Source organism: Cupressus sempervirens, chromosome 11 (assembly GCF_028749045.1).
Source record: "Cupressus sempervirens isolate cs-2001-9-10 chromosome 11, ASM2874904v1, whole genome shotgun sequence".
Lineage (NCBI taxonomy): Eukaryota > Viridiplantae > Streptophyta > Pinopsida > Cupressales > Cupressaceae > Cupressus > Cupressus sempervirens.
In genome coordinates, this window is record NC_143128.1 from 87,992,737 (window position 1) to 88,016,882 (window position 24,146).

The 24,146-nt window shown below is 35.5% G+C and overlaps 1 protein-coding gene across 1 annotated transcript in view; it reads left to right on the forward strand.

Annotated features, from left to right (window-relative positions):
- Positions 1-24,146, forward strand: part of LOC149528355 (protein MICRORCHIDIA 2-like) — a 313,301-nt gene that overhangs the window by 99,289 nt on the left and 189,866 nt on the right. Inside the window, exon 10 of the mRNA XM_089811551.1 lies at positions 16,341-16,439. Coding sequence (XP_089667677.1) covers positions 16,341-16,439 — 99 coding nt within the window. The remainder of the gene's footprint in view (positions 1-16,340; positions 16,440-24,146) is intronic.

Below are 24,146 nucleotides of genomic sequence, written 5' to 3' on the forward strand. Positions count from 1 at the left end.
GTATGCGAGTAAGAGCATAGACAAGAGCTGAAAGCTGAAAGGAAATGAAAACTTTGGACTTACTATAACCCTGTTTTTCTACAGCAAGGAGAAAACATACATAATGCATGAAAGACAACACAAATGTCCTATATGTGTGAAATCAACAGATAAATCATGCCTTAAGCTCAAATATAAGAACATTGTGTGATATAACAGTTCGTGCATAAACCCAGTGATTAAGCGAAATGATAGACATTACAGGGTTATTTTGTGAACACAAAGGAGGAAGAAATCCTTATAGACAAAACAAGGCAGTAGATGTTTTGGGAAATGATGAAGATGATAGGCCTTGTCACACAAAAGACTAAGAGAGATTGAGAAGTGAATATTTGTTCACTATACAGCCCAAAGATGATACATATATGATCATCCTAAAAATTTCTAAGGGTTCCAGATCATGTCTCTCCATGATATACTCAACGAGTTTCAAAAAAGGTCATAGCCACATAAGTGTAGTGGTAAAATGCAACTGTTAAATTTCTAACAGTGATATTCATACTGGTCTAGGAGTGTAGACCACACATTAATCTTCTCTCCTTGTATACCATTCGAAAGCAGTATATACAATATACTTGGCAAATAGGGTGGGCGGCAATCCTTGGCAATAACCTTGTTATGCACTAACTATAACTATTTAGTTATGTTAGTTAATACATGTGTTATCTTCTTTTTGGGTGCTGATTTCTATAAGTGAAGTATGGGCTGACCTAGAGAGGGTCATGTCCCTTTAAGGGACATGCCCTTTGGTCATGGTATAAGAGATGGGTGTGATTGTAGTTTATGGACATACAACACATTGAAGTCTGCTCATTAAAAAAATACTGCCCTAATACAAAATACAGAAATAATATAAGCATTCCAGAATTATATTACTTGATTCAAACAAGACTGTTTATAGAAGATTATCTACAGCAGACCTAGAAAGGTACAATATAAGTTTGATTCACCTAAGAATTTGCAGAAACTTTACAGCAACAAGGAAAAAAATCAAGAAAGGGCATAAAAGATGCTTTATTATCAGGTGACCATGATTCAAAGCCCACTGTTGTGGAAATGTAAATACCTCGGTCATATGTATGTAACAGAGTGGCAAAATTGCAAGAATCTGTTGCCGAGAAATACCCATATGAAAGAAGTGAAGATGTTTAACTCTCATCATTGAAGCACACCCTGCAGAGAAGATTTCTTCAAAATAAATAAAACCCATCATAGTTTTCTGAAGATAGCACTATGGTTTGCAGAAAATGAAATACTTAGAATCAGCTAAAGAAAACTCTCTTGAATGGGGTGTAGAAAGTGCTATGAACAGGCCTGAGAAACTCCATGAAAAGAGTGAATTCCTTAAAAAAAAACTCTATCCTAAATGTTGTTCCAATAGCAAAAGAAATGCTAGCTTATAGCTGTAGCATCAAACCCCGGATCTGACAGTGCATATCGATTTATTATTTTAGAAGTGGCCATCACTACAAAAGGGTTCTACAACAAGTAATTTCAATATCCATATGAATAAACATTTCCAGCAACATTAAGAATCCTAAATGGCGACGGAAATATCAGAAGGAGCCTATAAAATCTCATAAAAATGTTTTTAAAGAAGCAGATCAAAGGAGTATTACCTTGTAATTTCACAATGGCAACGTGCAACATAATGATCCTACAAATGTTGGCTTTCAATTTTTCCAATAAATCGAAGCTCCAGCTGACGAATGTCATGGAAATGGTAGATGACAACATGTGGGACACTAATGCTTGAAAAACTTCTCAAAAAATCACCAATGGCCTGTGAAAATACCTTGAGGAGATGTTTAAAAAGATCCCTCAATGGCAAGCAAACATAAAGCTCCAAGTTTGAGCTTATACCCAATCGAAAAAAAATTGCCAGGTTTGAGTCATGGGGGCAAGAGGAAAATATGCAAAAATGGCAAGAATGCTTGTGAATAGCAGTCAAAACACAAAAGAGATGCCCAAAATTTCTGAGCAGATTACAAAATGTGCTCAAACCCTAGCAGCAACAACTTTCTTTCTCTCGAACTCTCCAAATCATTCACAGTGAAATGAAGTGAAATTAGGTAAAATGCCAATGTATATGTGCCATCAATCCTTTTGCATGATGTGTGGAGTCCGATGCTTTTTACAGGATCGTTTTTTTCACATTTTTCCTAGGTGAGATGAAGTGTAATGTATGTCGTGGGAGGTGATTAAATATTTCGGAAATGTGTCTTCTTACCACTTAGGTATTTCCTTTTAAGTCTTTTCATTTGTACTTTATTATTGTAAATAATATTTGCTAAAATGATATTTTTAGAAGCCATTTTATGTTAATATTATTGAATAGTATAAATGTTTAAAGTAGAGTTTGTCTTCATAATTGATTTTCTTTGAGAGTGTGATATTTTGATTGCGAAGTAAAAATTTGCTATATGTTTAATTTTTAGAGTTAACTTATGATTACGAAGACTTAGCACTTGAATCAGTTTGGAAACATGTGGAGGGAATATAGGATTCTGCATGTTGATTTTGAGCTGGTCTTGATGGTTGAGAAGTCTTAATGTCCAGTTGGAGCTTTTTTGGGGCAGTTTCTGATGAGTCATCAGTATCTTTATGACTTAGTAGATTTCAGTGAGTGTTTTGACTTAATTTTGGAAGGTTCTAGTCCCTATTATGCTGACAATTTTCATGAATCTGACCCAAGGTTGTTTGGTGTGTGTACTTAGTGTTTTTGCACTCATTATTGTATTCAATTCTGATTATTGAGAGAAGGGGACTTTGAGATTTTTCTGATCCTTTGTCTTTTTTGACATCATTTTCTATAACTCAGTTTTTGAAGTGAATATATTTGAAGGCCTATTCTTTGCAGATTATCAAGTCCTGTTCTACTTGTTATTACAGTTAGTTACATCAAGTGATTGATAGGGTGGAATTTCGAAGTGTTGTTAGAGCTTCTTGTTTAGACCTTTGTCTCATTTAGTGTTTCTTTTCTGTAGGTGATTATTGCACAGGTTGTTAGCTGTGTTATTTGTTTGAATGTTCAAAAAACTGTCTTGTGAAAGTCTTTTCCTTTTCAGTTTTCTATCATTTACAACCAGTTAATGAAATATTTATGTGTAAGTGGTTCATAACAAGTTGTGATTCTGGGATTGTTTCTGCATAATTCTTAGTGCTATTGTCAGGTTTTCATTTTCATGAAAGTTAGCATCTGCTGTAGTGAAAGCAGTTTTAAGATTTATGTTCTTTGAGTTTTCAATCATTTAATTTCAACTTTCTCTATCCCATTTCCAGATAATTTCAGTAGTTTAGAAGCTAGGAGTCGGCTTTAGCCGGAGATTCACTCAATTTTCAAGTGAACCACATCTTAGGAGTGTTTCAATGTTTTCTTGAAACGTTGAGTTTTGCCAAACTCAACAAGGGTGCAGTTTTAGGTGATAACAATAGCGCTGATTGTGGTAGGATGAGTATCAGTACTTAGAACAAGTGCTTCAAGGCGACGGTGCTCGAAGTTCGTCATCATTCTCTGGTTCCAAGTATAGTAGTTCTTTCCGTTGAATTGCTGACTGCCTTCCACGAGAAGATTGGTGAGAGATGCCATGACTCAATTTTGATGCAAAAACACATGAATATCTGAAAAGGCATGAACTTCGAGGCAGATTGACTGAAGATCCCAAAAAAATCAAAGGACACCTAGAAGAGATCTTGAAACACCTAAAAAGAATATTAAATTAGATTTAAAATCCATTTGCTCAAAAATCGAGTCACAGAAAATAATATACTCAGAAAAAACTGGGACCTACCTAGTTGAGATCTGTAAAAATCTACCAAGAATCTCCATTTTTAAAAAAAACTGGCATAAGAAAAGAAAGGAAAGGAAAGGAAAGGTGGTTTTATAGTCCACGACACTATGCCATAGTTTTTGGGTTTACTTATGGTGATAGTGATATGGGACTACCTCGTACTCTTTTTCAAGAGGCGCTTGACACTACAAACGAGGCATACATACCCTACCCCCCAGTGGGATTTGAACTTGTTACCTCTCTTTCAAGAGTACAAGTTCTGCAAGAGTGTTTTAAAAGAAACCCCAGCCATTTTTCAGAAAACTGAAAACTTGGCAGATTTGACTGTAAAAAATGGTGGAAGCGAAATTGTTGGACGACAATAAGAGACTAGTTCTAAAATACCTAGACGCCGCCCTTTGTAGAAGATGTGCTGAAAAAGATACGTTGAAAATGCTATAATATGCCACGAATTTGCAGAAAAATAGACTTTCAAAAAAGAATGTCAAATGTAGGCCTAAGAACACCAAAAAGCCAGTCTTTTTTTCCAGAGGAAGTTGGTCGTGCAGGCAAGGGAAAGGCAGATGAAGCATAAGTTGCAGGATAACAGCTGCATAGACAAAAAAGTATACAAAAACCCTAGATGGATTTTAGAAAAAAATCCCTGCAAACAATTTTTTGAACATGCGCAGGCAAAGGATGTTGAAAATCTTGAGTCTAAAATTTCATGAAGAAATTAAAGATTTTCAGAACTTATTTGAAAAAAATACCATATTATGACAAAATAATGTATTTATTATTAAATAGAGATCATAAATGATTTATATATACAAGTATACACAAGAACGTTTCTATAACGAACAAAGAGAGAGAAATAGAAACATTCTGAAGAGAGAAAGAGAAAGTTTCCATATTGAACAGAGAGAGAAAATGGAAACATAGATAGAAGAGGAGTGACTATAAGAAATAGAAGTAAATCTATGGAAGAGAAACAAAAAAAGAGAGACTTAACTCTAATAGATACTTTTAGTTGAACTTATTTGCTTCACCTTGATTAAATTGAACACAGTAGATAAGTTGTGTATAATGCTTTTTAATCACATTAATATAATTTCAATTAAATAAGTAATATTTAAATGTTAAATATACTCAAATAAAATACTTGAAGATGTCTTGAGAACAACAGGCTGATTACTAGATAAGCCAAGCAACCTTTTAAATCCTCAACTCAATATAACTCTTAAAGAATTTGGGGGAGTCTTCGAAGTGCATTCAATCCTAGAATTAGAAAACTTAGGAAATTATATGGTAAATATTGAGGAAGGTATCAAAAGACCCATTAAAGTATCTGAGAATTTGAAATCAGATCTAAACCGGGAAGAGGTTGTAAAGAAAATTGAAACAAATCTATCTTATCTAGCAGATTTAGTTCAAGTCATCATAGAGACACATGACAAAGTAAGGGAGGAACTTCAATTGTGGTATGATCTCAACAACAAAAGGTAGGAAATCAAAATACGGAAAATTGAAAAAATCTTCAGGTGTAGAGTAACGAGATGGGGGAGGAAGAACAAACTAGGATTTTAACATCAAGAGATATAAAAGATGTTCACAAGAGTAACAAATCACCAAAAGAATCCTCCCTAGTCAAGACCAATGAAAGAGAAATTCTAGTTCTTGTGCAGGAAGAAAGAATTAATGAGGTAATAGGAGCTAATAAAGAAATTGTGGACAAGAATGTTGCATTAGAAGAAGTAATCCCGAAATTACAACAAGAAATAGATCAGGAATTCCTAGAAGATAAGATAAGATAATATAAATTTATTAATGTCCAACAAGAGACCACCAAAAGGGTCTAAGGGATTGAAAGCATAGAGACAAGGCAAAAACCAACAACAGGAGCACCAAACGATGTTTGGGAAGGAGCAAAGAAAGAAAACAAAGAATCACTGCCAAGGCAAGGACTAGGGTCCTTCCTTGGTAGGAAGAAGTCCAACACAAAAGGATAAGGTCCAAGGCGAACAAGAACCTTGGGACATTGTTGAGTACTGCTTGAGGAGAGGCGCTACTGAGTTAACTTGTTGCGAGACCTGACGGATCTGGAATGGCAGGATATAGGAATATTAGATGGCCATTTACGCTTCGAGCATGAAATGCGGTTGAGAAAAAGGCGGTGATAAGCTTGTCCGAGACTTGGCTCTAGGGGAATAGGAGCTGCAAAGTGTGGCCATGTAGTTGAGTGGCCTCCCTAAGGTAAAATGCAAGGTCCTGCTGATCTATGTATCTTAAAAAATCTGAGAGGGACTTGCACCCTTTAAACAAACAATAAAATCTTCCTCAAATCTCATAGTAGATGGGGCATTGAAAGATGAAGTGGGTCTTGGTCTCTACCTCAGCTAGGTCACAAAGACGACAAATTCGGTCCTCTCTATCCAAATGGTGATCAATCTGAATCTGAAGCCGATGGGAACCAAATCTAAATGAACCCAGAGAGATACATAGGGCATGGCTCCAACGATGAGATGAGTAGCCAGGGCATGTAATAAAACCTTGTTGTATATCCAAGAAGTGCTCAGCATAAAGGCCATCTGCGGACATAACTCCTCGTAGGGATTACTCTAGGTTGTGATAATCTACTGTCTATAAATATCAATTCGAACATGCCTGTTCAACTCTTGCAGTGAGGGAAGGAGGCGAGTAGAAGCATTAAGCGAAAGCTGGAAGAGAGGGAAGTGGTCAATTTCGATCCTAATCGAACTTTGAAGAGTAGTGGCCTAAGCGTATTGACACCGGGTTCTACTAATGGGATCAAAAGTGGTGACAACAACTAAGGAATAATAAGTTAGATAGAAGTTTTTGTGATGATCCCTTGCAGAGTCCTCGAAGCCACAAAGACGGTGAAGAAACTAGACCAGATCAAGGATAGCACCAAGCTTGAAAGGATGGGCTCCAAACTCAGCAAGAACAATACTATGCGGGATGGATTGGTGGTATCTAATGATACGCCAAACGAAAAGATTTTAGTCCTAAGTAACATGGTTTGGATTTGAATTTGATTTTGGAAAACTATAAAATTCGAATGAAATTCGGGAAGAGTAAAAATTCAGAAAAAAATGCAAATTAAACTCGTCTTATATAATTTTAATTATTTTTTAAATATATGTAATACCCATAAACTATCAAAATATTTAAAATAGCTAAATAGATCTGAAAACTTTATAAGCATGATGACACATTTATAAAGTATAAAACATAAGAAACATGTGAAATCAGAATTGCAAAGATGTGTTTTCATTCCAAAGGTACAATCAAGTGTCAAAACTTCATAACTTCAAAAAAGCTCTAAGTCATCTAGAGCACTTGACTTAGATGGTGTAGCATCATCATTGATATCACTATCTAATTCTTTATAAAAAAGAATGGGCTCATTTGCATCTGGTACTGCTATGTCTTCTAAAGTTCGTTGTTGTGAAGATGACTCATTTGCTGATTTGTTCATGAGCAATTTTAAATTGCTTTGAACATAGACAAGATCTCCCAACTTTCCATACAACTTGTTCCTCTTTTTGGAATGGATGTGGTCAAAACAACTCCAATTTCTCTCACAAGCCGATGAACTTGTTCTCATTAGTCTTTTAATTAAGATTCGTGTTTCTACTATTCTTTTGTATATAGCTTCAGAGTTACTGGAAACTTTATCTAATTCGTGGATGGAAATATTATGAATGTTATCCTCATATTTACTATAGCAAATATTATATATAGATCTATTGGTTATGAGTTTGATAGTTTTACTTTTTAATGTTTTCTGTTTAAGATTTACTAAGATTTTGATGTTATTAGCTTTCCTATAATTGTCTTTTAAACCTATAAATTCTCCAATATAACATCCTATTCATTCTATAATGTGGAGATTAAGTAGTTTAATTGCTACCCTTTTAAGGAGATCCATGTAGGCATAGAAATATCATCCATACTTGTCTTAGTTATGTTAGGTTTCTATTTGATAAATTTTATACTATAACCTCTATAGAAATAGAGCTAATTTGAAATAAGATATGTTTTAATTTCATTGCTCGTTCAATTGAGATAAACCAAATTCTTAGGTAGAGCAGTTATTCTAACCTGATCAAGATTAAATTCTTTAATCCAGTTGACCAGATTTGGATTGAAAGAAGCAAGGTTGTTCCAAAAAGCGAAGACTCCATAATCCTCACACTCTTTCCAATTTTGTTCACTAAATTTATTGTTGATAATGAGGAATTGGTTGTCTAATTCATTTGATTTAATACCAGGCATGTGAGGGTTTATAGTCGGTTCATTCCTAAATAAATTTTCTATTGGAGGTGCATCCTCTAAGGATATATTAGTGTTCCTGGGTTGGGTGTGCCGAGCCTAAAATTTAGACAATTTACTAGGATTCAAAATTAATCAATTATTATTAATCCTTTCTGTGATAACCACATTTAAAGGTTTAGGTGATCTTAAAAAGCTTGATTTAGGTAGTTTTATGCCTGAATCACAATCCCTCTCTACTTTTGTGGCAAAATTATCAATCAAATTAAAAACAATATTGCCTGTATGAGCGTTAGCTAGGTTAAAGTAGTGTTTTTATTATCTAAAAATAAATCGCTAACCCTACCTGTACTCTTAGGATAAATAAATGATTTAGATGCTACATTATCTGAAAGAATACTGTTCTACCCTAAACGTTGATTAAGGGTTTGAGGACTTACCTTAGCCCTAGCATACCTGTTTAGAAATCTTTCATGTTCTGGTGAATTTCTTTTTCAAATAAATGGAAAGTTGTTGGATTTCTCTTGCTTTTCCTTGGAATATCTGGTTTTTGAAAACAAAGAGAGTTGTTTTTCCCATGCTTTTGTTACTACTTCTGTCTGTGTATAAATTGGATTTCTTTTTCTCCTTATAGCTTTGTTGTCTAGAGATTTCCATGCATAGTTGTTTTTATTTGTATCTTCTTTGAGTTTTGACTGAGTGTTATCATTTGCTTACCGCATTGTTCCCCATCTGGCTTGGATTTCTATTTTAATGGGATAATCTATCCTGCTTTGCCTTTCCGAAAGGAGAGTGAGATCCTTAGGAGGATCTTTCTTGTTCGCATGTTGTAATTTCTTACTCTTTCCACCTTCTACAAGGTTTGTTATAGCATCAAATTTGTTTGAGCATTCAAGAGGTGTTTGATATCTTAAGTGTTTGGAGTATGCTTTGTTTGGGATTGGTTCTTTATTTGATTCAAAATTTCTGAGCCTTTGTTTATCGAAATTGGGGTAGTGATATTCGCATCACAGGAAGAGTTGTTCGCCATTCCTTATTCGCTAGTTTTTAATTTAATTTAATCTTAATTATGTTAAAGGAAACTAAAATTATATAATAATTATTATTAATTAGGGTGCATTATTTAATTTTATTTTTGATCTTGTTGTTGAGACCAACTTGTTTCATATAGCGGTCCTTGGTGGAATGGAGACTTATTGTTACTTGTCCCTTTAAATGTGCCTACCATCACTAGGGTGTAAGGTCGACAATCTTATCCTTGCTCCATTCAAGAACCCCTTCCTCCCTGCCTTCTGGACAACATGCTATTGGTGATACATAACTAGTGCCACTAGGTGTGAAAACACTATGGGATGAAATTGATAATTTGTTATTGATTGAGTTATTATGCTGTTTGTGTTTGAGTTTCTTCAAATAAATGTAATTTAGGGGTTTGTGTTAGTTTTGTGTTATGTTTAAGAGTGCATGCAAATAGTGGGGATGGCATGGTTATGAACTTGCTCTTCACTTATGAACTAGGTGAATTATGTGTTGTGACGTTTAGGTGAAAGTATGCCAAAACAAAATCATTAAATATATTTGCAATAGAGAACACAGAAAGAAAATAATTCTACAGGGTACTGGGGAAAGTCATTGTGGATATATTTACAATTTGTTTCTTTCCTAGTGTACATATTCTAGATGGTTCTTATAATATCTATTAGAGGAAATAAGTGACAAAAAAGAGAGGAGGCTTGGAGGATGAGTTAATTAGGAATGTCATAAGGCTAATTGCTATGGAGACCTAGAGTTCAATTTTTTTACAGCACATAAGTTATTAATCTGTACATGGGGGGAGTATCTAGGGCAAAATGATATTGCCTATGCCGAAATTAACATTTATGGTCATCCCAATAATTATGTTTTAGGTACGTACTGGTGATTTGATTTTGATTGACGTAATGTAACACGCAACAAGGACAACCTTGAAAAGGACAATGTAGTCGGAATAAAGTAACTATTGTGCTTAGTACGGGCTGGGTTGTTAGGAGGTGAGGGAATGTGTCGATTGGTTCTCCCAACCAACCGACCCTTCTATAAGTACTTGGAATATTGTCAATGTACAAATGACGTTTTGGTATGAATAAAGAAACTATTTCCTTGCCTATTGGTATTGTGGTATTAAAGGTACATTCTATGTTTTACTTTGTGTATCTCATTTGCATTATTCTATATCATTTGCATATCTTTGTGAATTTCAGTTGTATTTCCACTCTACATTTTTGGTGTCGTTGTATCATGGACAAGTAGTTCTATGCTTTTTGGTGGACAAGAACAGTCACCGCCTCTCATGGAGGTCCTTGCAGCTATGAAAGTTTCCTTTTGGGGGACCTACTCAAAACTTCAATAGGAAAAAAAGCTTGGCTAAGTTGTGGGGGCCAGAAAGGCAAACTCTTCAAGATCAGTGGAAAGCAGAAAAAGTTGCCATGGACAAGGCTTGGAAGATATGGAAAGCTGAATTAGAAGGCAAGATCGCCACAACGGAAGCAAAGAAGATGGACGCCTTAAGGGTACTATAAGGTGTTCGGACAAAACAAAAGACAACTGAACGTGACCTGCAACGACTACGGGGAGCTCCGAGTACAGGGATGTCCTCCAATCCCTCTTCTTAAAATCAAAGTTCTTTTTGTTGTTTTTGTAAGAATTTGGTATAGCTTGGATACCATGTAAGAATTTGCCTGAGGCAAGATTGAAATGCCAAGATCTAGAAGCTTAAGAGATAGCACAAGAGAGACAAGATATGATCAAATGAAAATGGATTAATTAGATAATTGTATGAATACATCATGAAAGTGCCTTGTATATAAAGGCAACTGATATGTCGAGGAGTCATACATGAGATAAGCATAACAACTAAGCACATGTCCACCAAGAGTGGATTATGCTCCATTGTGCATGAATGTACGTGCAACAATGAGAGGATAAGAATGCAAAGGTGTTTTTGCTAAAGAGATGTAGTAGACAACATGTGCTCAATTGGAGTGCAAACTACTGTGTTGTCTACATGACAACTCATGAAATTGCAAACTCCTAGATGTCGATATGACAATTAATATGAATGTACATTATCCTAAGTAAACTTAATTAAAGTGTAAATAGTAAATACTTATTTACACCAACACCCCCCCTTAAGTGCAACTTGGGGAAATGTACTTAAGCTCACAAAAGCTAGATAATAATGTAAGATGGGTCCCGGCTAGTAGGCCATGTTAGGTACCCATGTACAAGATGCAATTGCAAAAAAGGATGCAATGCAATCTCTCATAAAGCGGAGAAAGAGGGAAAACCACATGGGAAAAAGCCCGCTCCAAAAAAAGAGATAAGTATAATAAAAGAAAATGAGAGAGAAGAAGACCTCATGTGAGGAAAAGATCCCCCCTATAAGAGAGAAGAATAGGAAGATAGACCAAGTAACCCCCTTCAATGTAGAATGTACACCAATGGAAGATGCTCCAAGCTAGATGTAGAAACCATGCCATGAGTGTAGAACGACATTCCCTCCTTAGGAAGAAACAAAACGAAATGTGTATTAATGAAGCCTCTCCCACCTATAGGAAGAAACCTCAAAATGTATGGAATCTCTGAAACTTGCTCAAGTGTCCCCATGTCAATACTGAAAGGTGCTTCCTCCAAATCATCTGTACTATGCCACTCTGTTGAAAAAGACAAATCAGGATCAACTGAGGATGAATGTAGAACGTGTATCAAAGACTCAAGTATCTCCTCTAAAGAAAAAGTGACCTCCTCCAACTATTGTATCAAAGGATCTACCATCATGACAACCTTGAAAGACTGATCAAGTAGAGAATAAAGATGAGGGTCATCATGCTCCCTCGCAACAACTAAAAAAGGATCATTTTCACCAAAGAGAAGATGAATGTCATGAATAGTGTCTCCCAAATCTACAATGTAGGATTCCACAAACAAACTGGAAATGTCTGTCAAGTAGTCGTCTTATGGAATTGAGTCTGAAAGACAATAAATATCCTACTGCACTGAATCATGTGAATCCTCGATTGTGTGAATACAAGCATCATCAGGAGTAATAGTAGATGTAATATTAGTAGGAGGAGAAGCAATGGATGACTCAAAAACTTGATCACATGTGAGAATACCCAAGTTCAAGTAGCCAAAGTTATCCTCAAAATCTGAATCATCACTTGAAATGCGATCAAAATCTGTTGAAAAATCACTATCATCATCATGACCAAAATCTGAGTAGTATAGCCGAGATGCATGATCAACCACCCCTGTAGCAATGATTTTTCTAGTTTCCAAGTCTCTGATAAAAATTGAATTAGGTGTGAATTCCACAGTCCTTCTATCTCCATGAGTGAGCTGATAGATGGAAAGAAGATTATGACTTAGGTAAGGTATGCACAACACATCTTTGAAGGATCCCTCCCCTTTATCAATATTGCATTTTCCAATAACATTCATATAAGTATGATTGCCCGTCAAAATAGGTGGAGTATGGCAAGGATCAAATGATGAAAGCATAGACTGTGAAGATGTCATATGATAAGAAGCCCTTGGATCTAGAAGCCATCTCCTTGAATCTTGACTTGAAGTAGCTTTTAAGGCTTGAACTTTGCCCATGTGATCCTTTCCTTTATCAAAATCTAAATGTGAAGAAGAGGGTGAAGTAGTCATTCTTGAAGGTAGACTAATTTGATTCTTCTTGAGAAGATTCTTGAGTGCATCGATTTCCTTCTTGTAACAATAATGTTCTTCATGTTCATTCTTCTTGCAATATCCACAAGTAAGCAAGTCCTTCTTGAATGATTTACCCTTATTGTTGGAGTTGTCTTGTGGCGAGGAAGATTGTTCTGTGGAGGTAGATTGATGTGTAGAGGAAGATTGTTGTGTTTCATCTTGTGGCTTAGCCTTCCATTGCTTTTGCTTCTTGTTGGAATTTTACCCACCTTGATTCCCTTGATTCCCATTCTTAGCTACCAAGGCTTTGGACTTGGAAGACTAGAGAATCCTCATATCACTAACTTTTCGTGTTCTAAGATCAACATTCCTGAAAATGACTCGAATGAAGGCTTAGTGAAGGCACTTCCCATTGTTAACTTGTGAGTATTATAACTTGAAACAAAAGCTGCATATTCGGGAGGAAGATGAGTCATTACATGTTTGATTAACTTTCCATCCTTGATGGGTTCACTACAATCCTTAAGTTATGCCCTACACATATCTACTTGGGTAAGATAATCTTTTATGGTGTCAAAATTCCTAGGATCCAATTTGAAAAGATTGTCCTCAATGGTGTAGGCAATATCTTCATCTACTATCCCATACAATGCTTCAAGTTTATCCCAAACTTCTATTGGATTGGTAATGTTTTTGATGTGATATTTGATAAGATCTGAGATATTCTTTAGCAAGGTTCCTAAGGCCATCTCTTGTTTTGATTTCCAGTCTTCTTTACTGGACTCATCAACATCATCATCAGGTTTCTTTGCAGCACCAGTTACATAACGTAGTGAACCTTTTTTAACTAATGGATCCTTTATCTTTTCTTTCCAAGTAGCATAATTATGTGGTGTTAATTTAGAAAAAAAAACCCATAATGCAAAAGAAAGAGCACAATATCAAGGAGATTGAAGAAGATAAGACACACCACCCCCCCCCCCCCCCCCCCCCCCTTTTTACTCAATCAAATAACCCCCACCTCAAAAAAAGATGATTTGGCACTTTATAATTAGTGCATGTACATTTGACTACTTGTCAAAATAGACCAAAGTGGACTTCTATTTTTTATGGTTATAACAACAAATATGAAGCTATATATGACTCAACAAGATAAGACACAAGACCTCTCAAGGATCTAATTAATTACAAGTGCCAAATAGGCCAAAATGACCAAATGTTGAAAGTACTATGTCCACTCAAAATTACTCCAAATTGATACCAAATCTGGAAAGCAGACAAAAATTTTGCACTTTCAAAAAAAAAAATAGCACCTAAATATGTGTCCATATGAGCTCGAATGAAGACTCTAAAGTTGTAAAAATTGGGATTTTCTCTTTGTAGAAAAATTCAAGAATAGGGATTGCAAACAACCTCTGTAATTATTTTTCCTAAATCGTCGTCGTCGCACCTCCAAAAATCAAATGACTCTAGATTTCGCCTCAGATGTCCAATTTTGATAAAACAAAAGTTGATTTGGGGTTTTCTTGACCTTTTGAATGTGATGCCAACATCTGATTTGCACCAACAAGCTCCAATCTTTGACTTGCAAAAAAAATCTCTCCAATGGCTATGCAATGAAACTCCTATGGCTCTGATACCATGTAAGAATTGGGTATAGCTTTGATATCATGTAAAAATTTGCCTGAGGCAATAATGAAATGCCAAGATCTAGAAGCTCAAGAGATAGCACAAGAGAGACAAGATATGATCAAATGAAAATGGATTAATCAGATAATTGATGAATGCATCATAGAAGTGCCTTGTATATAAAGGCAACTGATATGTCTAGGAGTCATACATGAGATAAGCATAACAACTAAGCACATGTCCACCAAGCGTGGATTATGCTCCATTGTGCATGAATGTATGTGCAACAATGAGAGGATAAGAATGCAAAGGTGTATCTGGTAAAGAGATGTAGTAGACAACATGTGCTCAATTGGAGTGCAAACTACTGTGTTGCCTATATGACAACTCATATGAATATGCAAACTCCTAGATGTCTACATGACAATTAATATGAATATACATTATCCTAAGTAAACTTAATTAAAGTGTAAATAGTAAATACTTATTTACATTAATAGTTTTCATGTTCAATAGTTGTTTGGAAGATGAATTCTTTTTTTGGGGGATAGATGTAGTCAGAATGAAGTAACTATTGTGCTTAGTACAGGCTGGGTAGTTAGGAGGTGAGGGAATGCATCGGTTGGTTCTCCCAACCAACCGATCCTTCTAGAAGTGCTTGGAATATTGTCAATGTATGGATGATGTTTTGGTATGAATAAAGAAACCATTTGCTTGCCTATTGGTATTGTGGTATTAAAGGTACATTCTATGTTTTACTTTATATGTATCTCAATTGCATTATTCTATATCATTTGCATAACTTTGTGAACTTCAATTGTATTTCCACTCTATAGACAAGCTCTATAAAATCATACTTGTTAGAGGATAGAGGGAAAATGCATATTGAATAAACATAAAATGTCATATTTTAGGGTTCTAAAAGTCACTATAGGATGTGATGCCTTTAATGGGTCCCAGTTAGGCCTGGTAGACTACTTTCATATTTGTTTCCTTTTTATTCAAAAAGTAGTTAAGGTTTGGAGGTAGTTAGTATCTATGAAAAAGATCTGATCATAATTATTATAAAAGCTGTTGAAGCAAATTTGATGGGTCCTTACATCATTAAGACTAATTAGTAGTTGTATAAGAAATAATTTGTGTTAGGAATAAATTGAAGTCAAATGTAAAAAATTCTGTCAAGGTTTGATTTTCTCCTTGTTAATGTATAATATTTCTTGTATTATGCAGTTATTGAAAGATGAATCCCCTGAATCTAAGATCATAGTCAATCTTCTTCTTTGCATGCAAATCTTATCTTCACCTTTATTTACATGAACACACAACCTTTCTTTGTATAAAATATTTTAATGCTATGTAATCATGACAAGTGCTGCTATAGTACAGTGTGTATGGTTATGGATATTGGACATACTTTTTTTTCGCTCAATATTACTGGACATACTTTTTGTTTCGTCTGTAAATATTGATTAAAATCAGGCAACCTTCCCCTCGAGTGAAGGATGGGCATTTTCCCATGTGCTGGTGAAAGTTCAGATCTTTCCAGGTGACAATTCTATTTGCTAACATGTTCTTGAACACTTTAGAGTAACTTGAATGATAACAAAGGATGAACAGGTACACCAAAACCATATGCAATTGACCCAATGGATTATTACACTTAGAAACTGATTTTGTTTCCTTTTTTCACATTTTATGTACGTACCTGCTGCAAATGAGGTATTAAACAAGCTCAGTAGTCTTAATGTTTGTGATGACCCCTATTTATTTTGAAATCCTCTGTATGGTCAAGCCAGATGCTTTGGCTTACCTAGATATCGTTGTATTTACTTTTGAGAGTATTGCCTAGGCCTTGATCTTCATTGGAGGTGTGAACAATTTGTAGTTCTAATTCGCTGCTTGTATTTGCAGTTTGAGGACATTGGACCTCATGGAACAAAGATTATAATTTTTAACCTGTGGCTTAATGATGATGGTGTCTTGGAGCTTGATTTTGATACAGACAAGGAGGTATTGTTATTCATTTGCCACTTTATTTGTTGAACTTGTGATTATGATATGGAATAAACATATACATAGATGAAGTAAATTGAGAAATTATGTAAATGCATCATATCCTATAGTTTGTGCTGATGATTTTGTTAGTTTTTTAAAACAAAGCACTCATTGTAGGACATTCTTGGAAATTTCATATGCCATATTTGTTCTGCTAATTGAATGTTGGTTTTAGTAACTTGTATAGTTCAATTATTACTTGTAACTTTAAGAAGTAGAATGAGCCTAAACTGTTGTCACATATATCTTGGTGAACTTTCCTTCTAAGAATTCTGTGTCTAAACATTACTTTGCCAGTGCAACCACTTGTAACATCATTTATGGATGTCTTATGATTTTGAGCTTTATGGTATGGATTATAGATCTCTAAATGTCTTATTTTTATTCAAGTTAATCCACCATAAGAATAACATCTCTAGGACTTCTCTCATCTTTGTTGAAATTTAGAACTTGGAACCTTAAGTGACTGCAACTGGCTTATTGCCTTTATATATATATATATACAGTATGAGCCTAGGTACTAGACTTGGATGTGGCACATAATGTTAGGATCATAGTTGAAAAACTTGCCAAAAGAAAAACTTGCCAAGGCCAGAAAAAAAACTTGACAATTTAATTAGAAAGGCATTTTTTTACAAAATTCAGTAAGATGCATCCAATGAGTAATATATAAGTAAATAAAAGAAACAAGCTGAGTCTAGATATATTTAATTAATTTAAATGCAAATTGGGTACAAAATGGCATCCTCATGAGGAATGTTGATGGCTAGTAATGTGATAGTGTGAAGCAATTTTTTTTTCTTCGTAAAACTAGAAGCAAATACATCAAAACATTTTATATCTTCCTCTTAGCTCTAATTAAAACTAGGGGAGAAGTAGAACTAGAAGGTCTCGTCCTAGGAGTTTGTTGTGGTTGTGCCTCCTTGCTCGACATGACAGGATGTGGCTCGACATCCATCCTGGTTGCAGATGATGCTAGCACTAGCAATGACTCTTCATTGTTCTCAACCTCATCCTCCTCAATGTGTATTATGTCTTCCGCTCTCCTCCTTCATGGTTTACCTCTTGAAATCATAGATGCCATCCTTGACAAACAATAGAGGCTACTATTGTGCTATCCAATCACTATAAGGACCTATATCATCTAGATCATTTGGACCACTTGATATTTCCTCTACCTTCCTTGTGTGCAACCAAAAATTATGTTGCACAAAGACAAGGTCATTGAGGCATTTCTGAGCTAACTCATTCCTCTTCTTTGTGTGGATGACTTTAAACAAGCTCCAATTGCATTTGCAAATGACACCGTCGAAGGTTGAGATGGTGTTATGTTAGTGGAGGAGCAAACGAAATTAGTCAAAGTGAAATTAGATTGAGTTGTTTTTGCATCTTAGGCATTATATTCTTTTGATGCCAAGTTTATCGAAAAAAACTTAGACTAGTTTTGCCAAAAACTCGGCAAAAAACTGACATGTTTTTGTGGCGAGTAGATGAGGTAAACAATGCTTGGCAAGTATTTCATCTATGGTTGGGATCATAGTTTGCAAACACTCCGAGTACTCTCTATTTTTTTGCTTAGTGAGTACTCTCGACTTTAACTCTTGCGTTTTTATAGACACAAATAATCATGGGTAGAAATGTTGATTCAGGTAAAATGATGATCGAAATGTGTTTTTCACATAGTGTTTTTGCTATAAAACCATGCATTTTCTCTTTCAAGATGTCAATTTTTAATTTACTACATTTTGTTATTGAATTTTACAAAAAAATATGTTTCTTTAAGAAATTTTACTTTATTGTTCTTTCTTAGTGTTGGGTGGATATTTTGCAATGAATTGTTTGTTCAAATCCCATCACAAAATACGTAGACCAGCCACAGTGTATGAGACAAAGTCTCTCCTACCTTAAAGGGAAGGCTCCTTTTTATCGTTCCTTGGATTAACTCAAGGTAAGCAAGAAGTTGAGAGCTTTTTGTAAGGGGTGTTAGCAATATTCTTTCCTCTTAGCTTTCAAGATTAAATCTCTAAACTACACTTCTATCTAATAGCTGGAAACAGTGATACCGAAAAACCATCACCAACTTAAAGGCTGATTGAAAACGTACTAGTTTGGCTCTAAGTCATGTTTTTCTAATTTATAAGAAAAATCACTACCTTTGGGGCGCAAAGACTTTCGAAAGTAGTTGTTTTTAGAGTTTGGAGGATTTTCAAGCATTTGTAATGAGAAGATTTCAACTTATTTAAAGAAAAATTACAAAATACATGGCACGCCTTTGAGCAAATGGACAAAGATGAGTCAAAACATGCAATATAATAGCAAAGTAAGCAAGAATAGATAGGGAAAGTTGAAATCTTTTACTTACTTGGAGCTGAAAGAGCTAAATGGGGAAGAAAGAGAAGTTGAAATGAGAGACTCTTCTCCAAAACCGAACTCTCCAAGTGTATTTGCATGCAACAACTTGATATCATTTGACCCTTTCAATGTTGCAAATGCAAATCTATATAAGTCACAAAAACCTTCAAAATGCACAATGTTTTTGCATGTATAATGATTTGGAGGCGTTTTAAATAAAAAATGTGTCCTCTTAATGCTCATACATGGGTTGTTTTTGCAAGAATGGGGAAAAACTTGATTCTCTAATGTCAAAACAAACATCCAAATGCAAAAAGTGGCCTTACTATTGGTTTGTTTGAGCTGGAAATGCATTTATGTGGCCTCCAAATGCAAAATTGTGACTGGAAACATGGATTTCGTCTCTGCAAAATGCAGATTTCTGGGAGTTTTAAACAAAAACTTAGCTTTGAAATGCATATATGTGGGTCATTTTTGACTTGAGAATGTAAAAACGTGTTGCCCAAATGCATATTCATTCATTAGAATGAAAAAACGTGGGTCACCAAAGCAAAAATGTGGATAGAAATCCAAAATTTTGGGTGTTTTAGGTAAAAATGTGCCCTAAAAATGCATGTATTTGAAATGTTTTTGACTTTGGAATGCAAAAACGGGTTCCTCAAATGCATTTGCATGTGTTGGAATGCAAAATCGAGGTCTATGGATGCATTTACATGTTTAAAATGTATTCATATGATTGCTGGAAGTGCAAATCACACTCTAGAGTAGACATTGCACAGTGCATCAAGTTTGAATGCATGTAATAGGGCAAATTGCACTCTCAGTGGGCCATTGCATATGTTATTTTCCTTTCTAAGTGCAAATCACACTCTAGAAAGGACATTACATGTAATGCCTAGCATGTACAAATCCATTTCCATGCAAATCAAACTCTTGGATGGTTATTGCTTTTTTATAGACTTAACATTTACACGTTTTAGTGCAAATTGCACTCCAGAAGGTCATTTGCATGTGATGCCTTGGCTGGAAATGCCTTTACATTAAATCGGACTCTAGGAATGCATTTACATGTTTTAAAAACTCACATTTTATTTGCCTAAGTCCATAAATTGCATTCCTAGTGCAAATCAAAGTCTCAAGATGCTATTAGATGTAAAGCGATTTGCATGGAAAGGAGAGTTTTCATGCAAAGTGGACTCTAGAAAGTCCATTACATGAACTTCTAAGCCAAAATTGGAATCTAGGAATGCATTTGCATGTAAACATGTAAAACACATGTAAATTGAGTTTGCACAACTTAAATGACTAATCAAGCACATGTTTGATTGGTTTTAGAGTTAATATCACTTGATTGGGTAAAAAATAATGTTTACACTATATAGTTTATATATCATGTGCAAATATTATTCAAAAAGTAATATTTAACTTATATGTTTTAAAATTATACATAAAGTAATACTAAAATTAAATTAAACTATATATTATATAGTTTTGATTACGTAAAAACAGGTTTTAAAGGACCAAAAACCTTGTACAAAGTATCATAGAAACAAGAGCAAAGAAGCTCAAAAAATAGAAGGCCTCATAGCCTAAAAAAGAACAGATTAGACAAGCTAAAAACAATAGGCCAGATTACAACTATGCATGAAAAAACAACAAAAGGAAAGCAAAAAGACAACCCCAAGATAGCTATAGTGTCTTTACAAGATCCGCTGCTTGGTTTGCCAAGATGTTCATGTTTTCTGTAGAGGTTTTCATATCATCCAACTTTTTGCTTCCACACCCTCATTCTTCTTGGAATTAGCCCTTGTTCACTTGCTCGAACCCTGGTCCTCTTTCATATCCTTAAAATCTTGGCCTTTACCTTGTTCCAGCTTGTTTAGCAGGTTGTTAAAATTGTCAGCTATGGTCGTCAAGATAGTGCAATTCTGATCGACCAATTTCTTGACCGTTTTGTCCAAGTTACCCACTTTGGTATCCAAACCATCCACTCTTTTTTGAAGGTCTTTGCCCAATTGATCGAAATTTCTGTTCTTTGCTTCAATAGGTGGGACATGTTTCATCAAATTCTTTACCTCTTCAGCGTTGCCTATAACCTCAAAAAGTTTGTCAAGACCCATTGTCCTCTCCCCCCTAGCCATCCTGCTGAGCTGATCAAAATCCCTCGAGATGTCTTGCATTTGCTGCTTTAGATTGCCAATATCCTTCATCATAATCCCTGGGTTACCAAAGATTCCCTTCAGAAAACCTTGGTCTTTCTCATCGCTGTTATGCACAAGGTAATCCTCATGTCCCCCCTGTTTGTTCCTATCCAGCTCAGTCCCCTTAAGCTCTTTATCAACATCCAAATCTTGAGCAAGTACTTTATTCCTTTTTCTCTCCACCCTCTTAATTATGAGTTCATCATCAGAGGGGACATAATCCCTTTCAGCATTCTTCCCCTTGTTTCTCGAAACCTTGCCCGGTGTTCCTCTCTTCTCAATACACTCTTCCTGCTCCTCTTCAGAATGAGTGTCTTGTTCAGAATCAATCTCCTTATCCTTCCTTTTCTTCCTAGAGGAGCTCCCAATATCACATTTCTTCCTCTTCTTCATCTCAACCTTAGCAATCTCATCCTCCATTTCCTCATCAAATTCCTCCTCTGGTTCACTTGCCTCTGTCTCATAATCTAAAGATTTCTCTCTCTGCTGGAGTCTATCCACTTTTTTGGATTTCAGAAGGTTCATAACTAGAACCAATAACCTGTCATGACAAGCCTGATCACCCTCAGGATCATTTTGAATGGCTAAAATAGAGTTACCCAAAGATTGTTTGAGGTAGAAGGGTAAATTTAGCCTAACCCTATGCCTAAAATGGTTAACCAACATAAAATGGTGTCCATATATCTTAGTAAAGCAGCCATCTAAAGTAAGATAATCACCACAAACATAACAAATCTCCAAGGGCGAGAAATGGAACCAGGGCTAAAGTATGAATTACCAATTTTCACCAGCTTGTTGCGCTCCTTAGCCATTTCTGCAAACTCTTCAACTGCCTGATCTGAAAGCTTCCTGTCCGGTAGAAGTTAATACCCTCAATGTCAAGACCCGTTGCTTCAGCAATAATATCTTCAGAAACCTCCATCCTCTAATTACCCACCAATATACTCTCATCTTTCCAAGTTTTGATGAATTGCCGAGTAATGGTAGGGTTACTACCTTTCAATTTCTCCATAAACGCTGTAAAATTCCCCTGTTCTAGAATGTTCCAAATCTCATTCTTCTTCTTCCATTCCTTGGAGCTCGCCGATTCAATTCTCTTTGTCCTTCCTCCCATCTTCTTCACACTAAGAAAAGGGCTCTGACTTCTCAAGAACATCCACTTCAATAAAATACCAGAGTCAAAATTGCAGCCAAGGATTTTAGTGGGAAAAAAAACCCACAATCCGTGTTGTAATGAATGACAATACACTGTCCATCTCATAGTAACCCGTTGCTTCCCAATCCTGCCCATATCATTACTAATCCTTGATGGCATATTCATCATTAATGAAACTTTTTTGTTTACTTCAAGCTTTGTCATGTTCAATCGATAAAAGCCCCTCGATAGGAATAACATCACTTTGATTCCATGTTAACTTTTTATTACTTTTGCGAGCCAAATTAGCAGCCCAATCAGCAATTTGATTAGTTTCTCTATAATTGTGAGCTACTACACAATTTTCAAAGGAATTGATAAGATCAATGACCTTGCCTATAATATTATTAATAGTCCATGAAGGATTAGTAACTTTGTTAAGGCAATTCATTATATTAAGGGAGTCCCCCTCAAGCCAGATCTTATTCAAATTCAAACTTTTGGCATAGCTAAGACCATAGAGGGCCACACTTGCTTCCGCCACATGATTAGTTCGAACCCCAATAGGAATGGCCATCCCACCAATTTTGCCCCCATTCATATTCCTAATGATGGCACCACAACCACTATTCCTAGGATGCCCTTCGAAGCCCCATCAAAGTTAATCTGACACTAATCCGTAGGAGGACAATCCCATCTTGCCAAATCCCTCAGGTTAGGACCATTTTGAACAAGAATAAGACCATCCAAATTCCAGTTTTGAAACACTAATTCTTCCCAAGCATTCAGAGGTTGGTGTCCTTTTCCACAAGATTTGATATTCTCTGTTACCATATTCTTAATCTTGTAGAACAGCTGGCCTAAATTAGTTTCCTTACTCTTAAACACCCTATCATTTCGTTCCTTCCAAACGTCCCAACAAAGCAATAGGAGGATGAAATCCCACAACCTCATAACCAAAGTATTAGTATAGGGAGACTTCCAACCATTAAAAATATCTTGAATGGTAAGGGGGAAAGCGGAGGTAATATTCAACAAACCACAAACCTTTTCTCATAATCTTCTAGTATAAGAACAATGAATAGTCATATGGTTAACTGATTCATCAGCTTCCTTACAAAGATAACATCTATTGACAATGTTAAACCCTCTCTTCAACAAATTGTCTGTGGTCAGAATTTTATCTTGCAAAAGAATTACAAAAAAATGTTGACTTTGGGTGTCATACCTTTAAACCAAGCTTTGGCCCAGTAGGGCTCTTGATGTTCTTCAAAAGCATTAGCATACATCGAAGACATAGAAAATAACCCATTAGGATTATATTTCCATATCAAAGCATCTTCCTCTTGGCTTAAAAACACAACATTCAGAATCTTGTTGAGATAATTAAGTTTATTATCCACTCTATTGAGGTTGACCCAATTATTCTCCTCACAATAGTCCTCAACAAAAATCCCAAAGAAATTCTTGCACTGTTCCATAAAGCCATTCCATCTTTGATCTGAACTAAGGGAATTATCAAGAATCCAAATATCGTCCCAAAAAAGAATAGTCCTCCCATTTCCCACCATCCATTTGACCCCTTTATTGATAATTTTCTTATTTTTCTGTGTGCGATTCCAAATCATTGAACCCCTTGTAAAGTCTCGTTGCTAAGGAAGAGTTTAAGATCTTGATTTTCTCTATTTTATTTATCATTCCAAATGTCTCTCCATTCTCCCTCCTCTTTATGCCATCTCCATATAAGCTTGGCCAACAAAGAATGATTCACAGAAGCAACCCTTCTAAGACCAAGGCCTCCTTTATTGGTAGGCATGTAGACTTTCTCCCACGCAATCAAAGCCAATTTTTTTTTCTTTTCCATACCTGTCCATAAGAAAAGTTTTTGGATTTTCTCAATTGCCAAAGAAAACATTCTAGGGATCTTAAAAACACTCAAAGCATACAACGAAACATTCTGTAAGGTGGATTTGA